The sequence below is a fragment of the Neolamprologus multifasciatus genome, chromosome 10 (genome assembly GCF_963576455.1).
Source record: "Neolamprologus multifasciatus chromosome 10, fNeoMul1.2, whole genome shotgun sequence".
In the NCBI taxonomy this organism is placed as follows: Eukaryota; Metazoa; Chordata; class Actinopteri; order Cichliformes; family Cichlidae; genus Neolamprologus; species Neolamprologus multifasciatus.
This window is the reverse complement of record NC_140448.1, coordinates 32,560,585-32,572,841: the sequence shown is the minus strand read 5'-3', so window position 1 is coordinate 32,572,841 and position 12,257 is coordinate 32,560,585. Positions and strand designations below refer to the sequence as shown.

Sequence of the window (12,257 nt, the reverse complement as noted above, 5' to 3'; positions counted from 1 at the left end):
AGCATATAGTTAGCGAGTCTTTGTCCTTGAAATAATGAACGTTTATTGTAATGATTGAGGTAGATTTGAGTGTTTATTAGAGGCAGCTCTGCTAATCACAGCAGATGGTGGCACTAGAAGGTGATTAAATCTACAAAGCTTGGTCCTCTGTGGAGCTGGAACCATGATTTCACAGTAATCTGATTACACTTTGAGAGTTCCTGTCAGCCCTGATCCATAGGACATCGCTGCAGGGATCAGCCCATTAAAAACACAGTGACGACCAGCATTCGCTGCAAAACACCTTCATCACAACAAAATCTCAGCATATAAAGAGCAGTTAGTGATAATGTCACTGAGCTCACTCTGTCTGCTGCCAGCTGTGGGCAAACACATTCAGATTCATGCTGTGAGATCCTGAAGGCCTGAGAATCAGATTGATCAGCTCATTTAAAATGAGCTGAATCGACTCCTGACTAACTGTCCTTTATAATAGTAATTAAAACTAAAAGCAAAGCGCCATTGTTATAAACTCCAGTCAGACAGCTCTGGAGTCACACCAGTTTACATCACTGACTCACAGGGAGTAAAAGCAGCCTTCACAAATCAATATGTATTAAATACTTTGGACTTTTAGATCAATAAAATTCTGAGGTGTGTTTTTAACAGCGGCTTTAGCAGCCGAGAACATTTATCACACGGTAAGCACAAAAGTTGAAGCTTTCGAATATTTGTAAGGTGGTTTTTGAGACCACTCTTTGTGTTCTGAGCTAAACTGGGGGCTCGTCCGAGATTTGTGCATCCTATAAAGCTGCTGCTTTTAACTGAAGTGTCGATGTATTTTGGTTTGATGACGTATTAGCCTTTATTAGATGCAGCGGGAGTTTAAATATAAAAGGTTTTCATTGGCTATTCAGTTTAATAAAGTATAATTACGGATGAGGGTGGAAGTCCTCAATCTAAGCAAGTGCAGTAAATTTGAAGACGCGGCGCTAGAGACTCAGCTTCCTTTGCACACCTGCCCTTCACCGATTAATTGATCAGCTCCCACTCCAAGTCGCTGATCAGCCTGTAATTGAGCTTCCGGTAGTTTTTGGGGTGAATCTGTCGCTGCCGCCACACCTCCTCATACAGGCTGCGTGTGACCGTAGGCAGCAGTGGGAAGCCAGCGGTGCGAGCCAGTGTGTTGCAGTACTCCCACTGATCCTGGTCCAAGATCAGCAGGTGGCGATGCTGGACTCCCCGCTCCAGCTTCTCCTGCAGCTCCCGCCGGACCTCATCCTCCATCTGAACTCGAGGGGGTAACGTGACCGAGCCCTCCAACACGGCCAGGGCAAACTGGACCTGCAGCGACAGAAGACAAACGAACCTAACAACCGAAGCTACCTAACAAACGGCATTCAAACCAGAGTGAGTCCGCTCTGCTTCTCAGAACGTCTACACTGGGCGGCTGCAGTGGAGAACAGTGGGTATGATGGGACACTGCCGCTCACCTGGCAGTTGAAGTTGGGGAAGGGGCAGATGATCTTGCAGATGCCGATGAAAAAGAGCGAGGGGAAGGCGGGTGGCACCAGAAAGCGGTACAGAGGCGACATCATCTGGTCCTGGATGTCCAGACCCAGCTGGGCTGCGTCCAAGAACGGAAACCTGAAGTTATACCCGGTGCAGAACATCAGGACATCCGCCTCCGTCACCGAGCCGTCCTGGAACCCATCACAGTGTCAAACACAACCAACCAATCACAGGAGGCGTCTGCTTGAACTTTATTATGTACAGTGGCTTGCAAAAGTATTCGGCCCCCTTGAACTTTCCCACATTTTGTCACATTACAGCCACAAACATGAATCAGTGTTATTGGACTTCCAGGTGAAAGACCAACACAAAGTGGTGAACACGTGAGAAGTGGAACCAAAATCAGACATGACTCCAAACATTTTTACAAATAAATCACTGCAAAGTGGGGTGTGCGTAATTATTCAGCCCCTTAACAGGAAACCATAAGAAGTCCTGTTTGCAGTTTGCCACAAGCCGTGTGGGGGACACAGCAAACATGTGGGGGACACAGCAAACATGTGGGGGACACAGCAAACATGTGGGGGACACGGCAAACATGTGGGGGACGCAGCAAACATGTGGGGGACGCAGCAAACATGTGGAAGAAGCTGCTCTGGTCACATGAGACCAAAATGCAAAACGCTATGTGTGGAAAACTAACACTGCACATGACTCTGAACACACCATCCCCACTGTCAGATATGGTGGTGGCAGCATCATGCTCTGGGGGGGCTTCTCTTCAGCAGGGACAGGGAAGCTGGTCAGAGTTGATGGGACGATGGATGGAGCCAAATACAGGGCAGTCTTGGAAGAAAACCTCTTGGAGTCTGCAAAAGACTTGAGACTGGGGCGGAGGTTCAGCTTCCAGCAGGACAACGACCCTGAACATAAAGTCAGGGCAACAATGGTTTAAAACAAAACATATCCATGTGTTAGAACGGCCCAGTCAAAGTCCAGATCTAAATCCAATCGAGAATCTGTGGCAAGATCTGAAAACTGCTGTTCACAAACGCTAATCTGACTGAGCTGGGGGGCCGAATACCTTCGCAAGCCACTGTATCAGGTGGACTTCCTGCAGTGGAGGATTAATACAGTTGAGGTCCGTCACCTGGAAGCGAATTCTGCCGTCGTCCTCGACGGCCTCTACTGAGCTGGACTGTTGAATCCCATCAGGCAGAGGGAACGTGATCCGAGGGCGGCGGTGACTCAGAGTCACCTGTGAGATGAAGAAAGAAAAACACGCAAATTACCGTGAGTCTAAAGCTCCGTCACACGCTTTCTGCACTCGCTGCTCGTCCCAGGCTGCAGTTATGCAACCTGCTGTTAACTTCTTTAAAGACACAATTATACGTCTTTGCTCTCACTCCTCTTCCTCCAGAGGCTCCCTGTGGCTTTGTCAAACAGTTAATACAAATGTAGGAACATGCACCTTCCTCCCATCAGAGGAGGAACCCACTGGTGCCAGCTCGTCAACTAAAATATGCAAGAAATAAAGATAATAATAAAAAGAATACATCTGCATGCAGATGTTAGTTGTTACCTGGGCACCCACATCGGCCAACTCGAGGGAAATATCCAGACCTGATGCTTTGGCTCCCAGAACGACCACCGACTGACCCGCAAACGGCTCCGCGAATCGATACGAGTGACTGTGGAGCACTTTCCCTGCACACAGAGAGGCACACTGGTTCTAGAATGGATGGGAGGGATGCTTGGTGCAGCGGTGACAGTTGTTCCAGAGTAGGCGGGGCAAAAGTTGTCCCACAAGGCTGGCCGACATGATAGACGATGGGCGGGGCTGTGAATACTCAAGACTGTTTATTGAACGCAGTATGGAGAAGAACAACGAGAATAAAGAGACCTGGTGACCAGTGATGGACGTTAGACCAACTGTAAAACCGGAAGCAGATTGTTCGCACTAACCACAACAACTACCATCTTCATCTGATGCGGCCCCGCCTGGCGCCAGCTGGACGCTCAAGGCAAAAGCTGACGGGAATAACACAAAACAGCTGTTGTGACTCTTCCTCCTCATTCAAGGTCACGCGTCGACCGAAGATTGCTGACTTTTGCCTGACCGGGTGAAGGGACACTTTCTCCCAGCTGAACACACACATGTACACTGATGCAGACCTACACTCCCTCCAAACGCCTTCGAAGCTCATGTCTTTATGTTGTGAGATGTGCTGATTTGTGGAGCTCAGTCTGGGAGGAGTTCTTTTGTTCTCCTCGTCTTTCCTCATGTTGTGCATTTTCCATGGTTTCGGTTCGGGTGGCTGCTCGTGGGGTCGACCGGCCAGTGCTACCTAGCGTGACCGGTCTCCCCAATGTGATGTTTGTGCATTGTATGTACGGTCGGCAGGGCATCTATCTTAATTGCCCCTTGGGGATAAATAAAGTCTCTCTGACTCTGACTTGGCTGAGCTGCCTGTTGAGCTTTCATTCAAACTTCTTTGGTGTCCAGAAGCCTCTGAAACCTCTGATTTTACCAACTGAGTGAAACACGAAGGTTTCCCGGAGGTGTCTGAACACACCCCGAGGTACGCTTTGTGGGGATTCACACAAAATGAGAACAAACAATGCCGGTGTGTCTAACCAGCCGCACAAACATTCCTGAAGCTCACAGCGATGCGGCTCAGTTTGAAGTGTCACGATCTGCTGTGAACTCGCAAAACTGTCCACACCTTCAGTGTGCAGCAGACAGAAAGGATCCAATCTAGCACCAGCGAACCTCGATGTACTAAACTGACAGATTAATGCTAATCATGACTGAGTGTTCACAGATGTTACTGCAGTTTAAGAATAAACCTGATGACGTCATCAGTTCACTGCATTCATTCAATCTCCTCAGAAAAACTAATTTCTATCATATCAGGAACTTTTCATTAAAATACTTGCTTGTTGTAAAAGCTTTTTTTTTAATGAAGGCATAAATGTTTGTTTTACCTTTAAAGTTCTCGATGCCTGGTATGAGTGGGATGTGAGGGTCTGAGTAGTGCCTTTAAAACAGACGAAATAAGAGTCAAAATAATAAGAGCCGCTGAAGCAGGTGAACTCAGAGCTTTGGCGCCCTCAAGTGGCAGCAGGAGGCAGAGGCTTTTATTCTGAAGTAAAGCTGAGAAACAGGCAGCTAGTTGCTTTATACAGCCTACAGAGTAATTTCAAAATAAAATGCTCACCTTCAAATTAAGAGCTTTAATACACATTTTTGTAACTTTCTGCTTTTGAATAAAATCATTTTCTTTCTCCAAAACACAAAATCGACTTCACAAGATTCACACTTTTATTTGTAAATGTCAACATTTAAAGACTTTTTTAAAAAGACATCGTATTAAAGTTCCTCTCTGGAATAATTAGTGGATGCAAATATGTTGAATCGCAGCCACACACTGACCAGGTGTTACGGCTCATTAGCCAATGAGATGCTGTAGTTTAACCTTTGATTTAATGAAACTTTAAACTACGTCTGAGACCATCAACTCATCGGCAAAGTGTTGGTCACAGAACCAGATTCATAGCTTTCTGCACTATTACTTTTATTTGCCATCGCCCCCTGCTGGTCATTAGACAGAACGCAGTGTGATCTCACCCCGAGCAGACGAAGACGGAGTCAAACGTCTCAGTTTTCTGATGACCTGAAGAATCCGATGATGTCACTTCCCACGCCGTCCTCTCCTCCACCTCGCCCTCTGTCGTCACATTGACAGGCTTCACGCTTTCCACAACAATGTTGAACTGACAAAAAGAGTCACAGTGAGGAGTGAAAGTGGCGCCGCGGGACGTTTACTTTTGTATTGTATCATATTTGAGACAAATCAGATCTCTTAGAAAATTCAAGGCGAGCAGATTTTTATTGACGGAGCTGAAATCGTCTCCAAATCTCTGATGATCCTGGAGTCCACACCTGTGGCAGGTACTCAGGTATTGGCTTTATACTAGAGAGCAGTTTAGTCATATTAGAAACTCCATCAGTGACGAAGCATCAGGCTGTTCCTGGATGCAGCGATGTTTCCTTATGTTTAACACCCTGTTACAGCCAATCAGATCACTGTCACGGCTTCATAAACCAGAACTGAAAAAACCACAATCACACTTATTTCTTTTAACGCAGCCATGTAACATTAACCAGGTCAGGACTATTATTGGATGGATGGACTTTGTGTTTAGTGCTGTGACGTAGTGTTTTTGTAACTGCTGTATCTTTGTTTGGGTTTTATGGTTTATTTAATGCAGCGTGCGCCTGCAGAGGGAAGATAAATGAGATGATGAATAAAGAAAAAGGAAATGAAAACTTTTTTTTGAGTTTGAGTTTGGTGTGTCACACCATGCTTTATGAACAGGCTTCATTAAGCCTGAGGAAGCAACACCGCTGGTACATTTTCATGTACAAAGGATGCTGGGTAATCGCCTTGATCATCTTTATTGCCTATGAACAGCTGTTAGGATTGTTGCTCGTGTTTCTGGTACCAGGAGTTAAAAAAGAAAGTTCACTACATGACATCACAGACTGTTATGAGAGCCAGCAGGTTAAATCTGACTCAGAAGAATCCCGGGCGACTCACCCGAATGTGAGGCCGGATGCCGTGGCTCTGGCAGTAGCTCTCCAGGTACCTCTGGACCTCCTGATGGGGCAGGAAGCTGCTAAGCTGGGGTTCAAAGGGGAAGTCCGGGAACATCATCACCTCCTTGGGCAGGTTGGTCCTGTCGGAATATCAGAAAACATTAACTGTGAGGACAGAAAGGAAACTTCACTGCAGCTCAGCCTTTCTCTCATGTTCATGTCGATGTAGGAGACTGCAGAGAGAACGAGCCCGCAGGAAAGCACCAGAAACAACTGTGACTTTCGGCTTTAGTTGAGTCAGGATTGAAGCGTTAAAGACGACTTTACAACATAAATTATGCAAAGCTGCTGAAACGTGGAGCTCGCAGCGAGCCCATCGACGGTGTGCAGACAGGTGAGCCTACCTGAGGTCTCTGTACATGCTGCTGTGCACCGGCAGCCCGTTATCAAGCTTTCCAACACGTTCGTCGTAACACCAGGTGCCGCCTACGTTTTCAGAGAGCTCGAACACCACCGGGGGAGCGAAGCGGCCTGAACGGGACAGGATGTGCCTGGCCGCGCAGAGTCCGGCTGCTCCGGCACCGACCACCGCCACCCGCTGCAACATCAGGTCTGTGCTGGTGACTCCACCTGAACTGAGCACAGAGACACAAACGCTCGAGATGAGGTCTGGTTATCACAGTGAGTAAACAGCTAATAACGAGCACGCATGCTGTATGAATACAGTACGTGCAGATCTGCTCCACCTCACTTCCTGTTGTAGATCTATGTTCCAGTGCTACGTGCTCACATCAAACACAGCCACAGCACAGATGGATAACTGGGTGATGACTGATTAATGTGAAATATTTCCGAGCATCAAAATGATCATTTTGCTGCTTTTGGCTTTGCTCTCCAGAAGAAGCCCCGCCCACCCGCTGATTAAATGTTCTGTTTATGAGGGGCGGCCAATCAGAAGAAAACTGGCATAAAGAGGCAGGAGTTAAAACTAGCGGAACTGAAGCTCTGTATAGTCTGATTATTTTGTTAGAGTCAAAGAATAAAAGTTATGCGAGTTTAAAGGTCAAAGGTGACGCTGTGACTCTAACAGCGTTCAGTACAGTTGAACCCAGCCTGGACTTGGACCTGCAGGCTGCCACTTTACAGTCTGAGCCCTTAGATCCGCTCCTCCACACTTCACAGATGAGCAAATATGAACAACTCCCTTATCAGAATGCTAACAAGCTAACTCAGCCACAGTTTCATAAATCACGTTTATTCAACCCCATATTGCAAACTGCGCATGCCCACACCAGGCGGCCACAAACTTTTTAAGTCTACCTGTCAGTGCAGATCGCTCCGTTGCTACATTAAAGTCGGCACTTTTAAGCAAAACACCGATTAATCAGTGATGATGAAGAAACAAGGAGTTACCGTCGTCCCGCTCAACCGTTTCCCGCCCCGGTGTCCGCGGAAATCAGCGAAAACATCGCTCAAACGTTAGCTAACTGAGCCGCTGGGCGTCCATCCAGGTACCGAGGCACGACTCACGTCTCAACACCGCTCGGTTACCGCACAACGGCCCTGGTGTTACGGAGAAAACGGTCCCGTGTCTTCCGCTAACGTAATAAAAAAAACTTCCGGAGCCCTTCACAATAAAAGCAGATAAGGACGTTTAGCGCCAGAAAACGGGAAAAATAATATTTTATTTTATTCTATTTTCAAAACATTTTAGCTTCATTTAGTTTCCTGAGTGGATTTACTTTACTCAGATGTATTATTATGATTTTGTTTCCTGTGTTACATTTTATTGCTGGTATTTTATTTATCTATCGAACTATTTGTGTATTTATTTTAGCTGTACAGTCCTCCGATCAATGCTTCCTGTTTTTAAATAAACGGACTTTATTATTTTGAAAAAATAGTTCGATGATAGTTTAGGTTTTAGAGTATTAACCATCCTATTACGGCTGCTTGTCGTGTCAGTATTTAACAAAAATGACTAAAACTACACGTCCGGGTTTCTTTTGAAGTTAATTTTATAATAAAATGTTTGTTAGCTGTATCAGTCAGCTGACCTCTGAGAATGGTGTTTGCACTCCTCACTGATCAGTCCTCGGTCCTTCATCTGTTTTGGTTCCCGCTACTTTAGATGTCCTGTCATAAACACAGCGCTTACACTCTTACAGGTGAGAGCAGCAGGTAACAACACACCCTCAGTCAACAAACAGAGGGTCCAGGTGGGCTCTCTCTCTCTGTCTGTGTTTGTGCTCAAGGCTCTGCAGCCTGGGATGCTTTGTCTTGTTGCTCTGCTCTTTTCCACCGGATCTGTTTTCGGGATCTAAATCTAACAGGATCTAAAAACAGAAAAGAAATATTGAGTTTCCTCTTTAAATGCACATCATGAGCCACCCTCACTGAATCACTGTTTAATGCTCTGCTGTAGAAGTGACGATGGAGGGAAACTTTGCTCTGACAGAAAAGCTCTTTGTGATGAAGTGAGATCTTGTTCATGTGACCTGCATCAGAGCACCTCCTCTAAGAGTCTCCTCCCACCTTTCCCTCGCGTCAGGATATTTCAGGTCAAGGAAAAGGAGGTGGGTCATTGTTGTTATTGAGCCGACTAACACAAAGAAAGCCTGCATAACTTTATTGGTTTAATCAACACGCAAACAGAAACTCTTCACATTTCAAACATTTTATTAGAACAAAGGATGAAAACAGGCCGAGCCACTTCCCTCACCCGGAACACTACAGCCACACTCAGGTGATCGCCGCAGATAAAAGCACGCCCCCATCAGGCAGGAGCTCGCTCTGCAGCTGAGCAGCGGGACCTTAAATGAAAACCTCTGCTGCCTTTTCGTTTTCAGTCTGTTCCTGCTGAGACCATAGGACTGACAAGTTCCAGGAAATAGTCACATCCATAAATCCAGGAGAAATTTTAGCTTGAAAATCCCAACAGGAAGTTCAAAGCTGATGCTTCCCATCAGCTGATCAGCTCCCACCTCAGTCCTCCCCGCGGTCTTTAATGTCCACGTGAATGGAGAAATAACCTCGGTATCCCAGCAGCGCTCCAACTCCGTGGTCATTTTGCGGCGGCATTGCCGTGCGGCGGGGCCGTCTGTGGCTGCGCCTGCGTTTGCTCAGCGAGCGCCTGCTGCAGCCGCATGCGTTTTCGTGAGTAGTGCTGCCAGTGCAGCAGCTGCTGCTCGTCGATGAACTTGGCGCACTGAGCGTTCACCAGCTCCTTCCTGAAGTGCTCGTACTGCAGCAGCTCCAGCATGTGCAGGCAGTGGGGGTACCTGCAGGGGGCGGAGTCACAGAGCAGAGGTCAGCTGACAGAAGGGTTTACAAACATCACAACTTTATCCTCAAAGAGAAAATCATCTAAACCGAGAATCAAACATGTCGCCGTACTTGAGGAACTTGGCATACTCAGGCTCCTTCCAGTACAGCAGGTACTTCAGGTAGTTGATGAAGGATCGGTCCCTCAGGATGCCTCTCTGAGCCAGAACTGGAAACACAAACACACAAAACCTTCGTTACACTCTGGCAAATGTGAAGCTGCGAGTTTCTGATCACAGAGTCACTCACAGTTCAGGTAGTTGGGATTCGCCAAACACTGGACGAACTCGAGCTCCAACTGGAAACGGTTCCTGGCCTGCTCGTCTGCAGCGGGAAGCACACGAGTTAATCAGTAACACGACATTCAAACCCACAACACAGATCATCCTGAGATCATCAGAGCACATGCTCTTAACTTCTATTATTTTATTACAGTAAATCTAAACCTCAATAATGTCTCGAAGGATTCAATCCACACTACACACACGCCAACGGAACACACCCACGATAACGCGTGTTTTTATACCAGACTCCGTTAGAAAAAAAGCAATTTAGAGGCACATTGTTTTAATTCAACCTGAAAACTTTAAACAGGCAGCTCGGAAATTAAATTTAATATAAGGATGAATTATTGAGAGCCGAATTAAAGAGCGAGTCTCGGAGTCTTCAGAGTCCATGCCAGGTCCTCTTCAAACACACTCACTTTAGCTGATAAATCAGGTTTGTTGTTAATCTGAATAATTTCTTGGGACGTTGTGATCAGAACAGAAGAGGCCGACACTCTGCAGCCTGACTTGAAGCTAACCATGAGTGTACCAACGTCTTTAACAACACATTCAATTACATTTAAAAACAACCAGAACCTTTGCTTCCTTTAACTCCCTTAAATAAAACTCGTAATCCCACCGCCGCCAGACTCCATTCAATTTAACGCCGCTTTGTCTGTTTGCGAAATGCTTCGTTGTCAAAGTAGAAAAACCAGACGGAGCAAATGTAAATACCATCAGCTGCTCACAGACACGCTTTTAAAGCCAACAAAGTAAAACTTACGGATTTATTTATGGCGTTTTGTCTTACAGGAAATATTAGCCTAGCAGATTAGCATTGACCAAACAATCTGCTACAAACCTGTTTCCATGGCTACAGCCTGAAGGCAGCAGTATGTAGATGAAGGACTTAAATGTCAGATAAACTGTATAAAAACTTAAAAAGCACAAATAAGAACAGAAAGCCGGGTTTTGCCCTTTTCAGGTTTAATCGCCGCCATCAAACGAGTGCCGACTAAAACGTAAAACGTTAAACTTCCGCCGCCTTCGCGACATCCACGTCGCTTTACGCCGCCTGCTGTTCGTTGTTTGGCCTCAAGAGGGAGGCAACAGCAGGCAAAAGATAAGCGCCTTCAGACTCCCACAGATATGGAGCGCCAGTTTTCTGCACAAGAAAAGTAAATATAGTTTGTTTCGTTTCCCTACAGAGCACTCTATAGGCAAACCAGCTTCATCAGCGGCTGATGTCCAATCACAGCTTTGAAACCTCAGCTGAGTTTGAGCTCTCAGTGTTAAACGCTGGACTTCACTCAGGTCTGTCTGTCGGGTCACGTTTACTTCGCTGTTTTATTTACAACTGAGAGAATCGGTTTGGCTGAGGTTAAAGTTACATTTCATAACTGCACAGTTTTACAGACGTTTAATGGGTCACTGTGTTAGACTGAACTATTCGCTTTTCTTTATCTGGTGTGTTTTGGATTTAACAGTGAATCTTGAGATTAAACTGACTTTTAAAATGTTTTTATACAAAGAGGAAAGAGAGACGCATTTCCACCGAGAGGAGCAGAGTTTGCAACTACATGTTCATAATGCAGACTGCAACCTGGACAGAAATATTACATCATCTGGTTTTTAATAGTTATTCAAATAAGCACCAGCTGTCTGTAGAGTTTACTTAACTAAAAATAAATTAGGTTAATATATGATTTGTGTGATTTTTTTTTCTTTTTTTTTTTGGGGGGGGGGGGGGGGCGGGGTTCGGTCATGTTATGTTTACCTGTCAAAGGCTTGTTAGAAACTATGAAACACATGGTGCAGACTTCTGGATGTTAGAAGAAACTAATGCTGCTCATGAATGAGACTAAAGGCAGGAAGGTGTCCTTTAGAACTAAACATGTAGGACCTCCCTGTTTATATCATAGTTTATGAAATCACGCGTGTATTTCAGTAATAACCTACTGATTTCAGTGTAGTGGTGAACAGTCACACAGCTCTGTGGGCGTTATCTGTGATACTCCTTAACTATCATTTATCCAAGTTAACGTCAGTTAACCAATCAGACAGTCAGACAGTTCTTTTGCAACGACAAACATAAACAGACAACAATTTTACATGTTTGATCTTAAAACAGGACACAGACACTGTACGTGCTGGCCTCATAAATGTGAACGCAGACTGAGTCTGTTTGACGTTTGTTTCTATCTAATCTTCCTCTCAAACATTTAAACAGCAGCGAGTCTGCAGCTGGAACACAAACTCAAACTGTCCGAACAGGTTTGATCGTTTCTTGCATGGATTCATTTGGTGATTTATTAAATGTATAACTGTTATTCTAATCTGCTGATGAAAACGCAGAAAACACAGATCACACCTGTTCAACCAATCACTTTCATTCCACTTTGATCTGTGACAAACTGTTCATCTCTGCTACAGTGTTGTTAGACTGCTATATTTTTGTGTTCTTTATGAGAACACAAAGCCAGAGCCAGTGGGAGATACATTCATCACTCATCCGTGACACTGGAGAAGTCACCTGGATGAGTGATAAAACAATTTTCCATGGAAAATCCAGA

General features: G+C 45.5%; 2 protein-coding genes across 4 annotated transcripts; both read right to left on the bottom strand.

Moving 5' to 3' along the window:
• Positions 1–14: 14 nt before the first annotated feature.
• On the bottom strand, positions 15–7,786 carry LOC146510574 (uncharacterized). Of its 3 annotated transcripts, none has more exons than XM_085174932.1 (9): positions 7,415–7,786; positions 6,499–6,729; positions 6,096–6,234; positions 5,123–5,268; positions 4,480–4,532; positions 3,074–3,198; positions 2,642–2,749; positions 1,473–1,682; positions 15–1,323 (listed from the first exon to the last, which is right to left on the bottom strand). In XM_085174932.1, exons 2-9 carry the CDS (start codon positions 6,699–6,701, stop codon positions 1,012–1,014), a joined length of 1,296 nt encoding a protein of 431 aa, XP_085031058.1. In that variant the 5' UTR covers positions 6,702–6,729; positions 7,415–7,786; the 3' UTR covers positions 15–1,011. The 3 variants fall into 3 exon arrangements, with proteins under 3 accessions (XP_085031058.1, XP_085031056.1, XP_085031057.1); XM_085174930.1 differs by having other exon boundaries at positions 7,508–7,786; XM_085174931.1 differs by having other exon boundaries at positions 6,499–6,724; positions 7,508–7,786.
• A 922-nt stretch (positions 7,787–8,708) lies between these two features.
• On the bottom strand, positions 8,709–10,824 carry med31 (mediator complex subunit 31). The gene is made up of 4 exons (XM_085174935.1): positions 10,547–10,824; positions 9,668–9,742; positions 9,491–9,587; positions 8,709–9,375 (listed from the first exon to the last, which is right to left on the bottom strand). Exons 1-4 carry the CDS (start codon positions 10,554–10,556, stop codon positions 9,159–9,161), a joined length of 399 nt encoding a protein of 132 aa, XP_085031061.1. The 5' UTR covers positions 10,557–10,824; the 3' UTR covers positions 8,709–9,158.
• Between the last annotated feature and the right edge of the window lie 1,433 nt (positions 10,825–12,257).

Bases quoted from the DNA above. Each gene is read 5' to 3' on its own strand.
- LOC146510574 (XM_085174932.1), bottom strand. From the start codon at position 6,701: ATGTTGCAGCGGGTGGCGGTGGTCGGTGCCGGAGCAGCCGGACTCTGC. The intron at 5,269-6,095 runs GTGAGTCGCCCG...TCTTTTTGTCAG, and splicing joins GCATCCGGCCTCACATTCGG to TTCAACATTGTTGTGGAAAG. The intron at 3,199-4,479 runs GTAAAACAAACA...CTCTGTGTGCAG, and splicing joins AGGCATCGAGAACTTTAAAG to GGAAAGTGCTCCACAGTCAC.
- med31 (XM_085174935.1), bottom strand. The intron at 9,588-9,667 runs GTGAGTGACTCT...TTGTGTTTCCAG, and splicing joins GAATCCCAACTACCTGAACT to TTCTGGCTCAGAGAGGCATC. The intron at 9,376-9,490 runs GTACGGCGACAT...CGCCCCCTGCAG, and splicing joins GAGTATGCCAAGTTCCTCAA to GTACCCCCACTGCCTGCACA.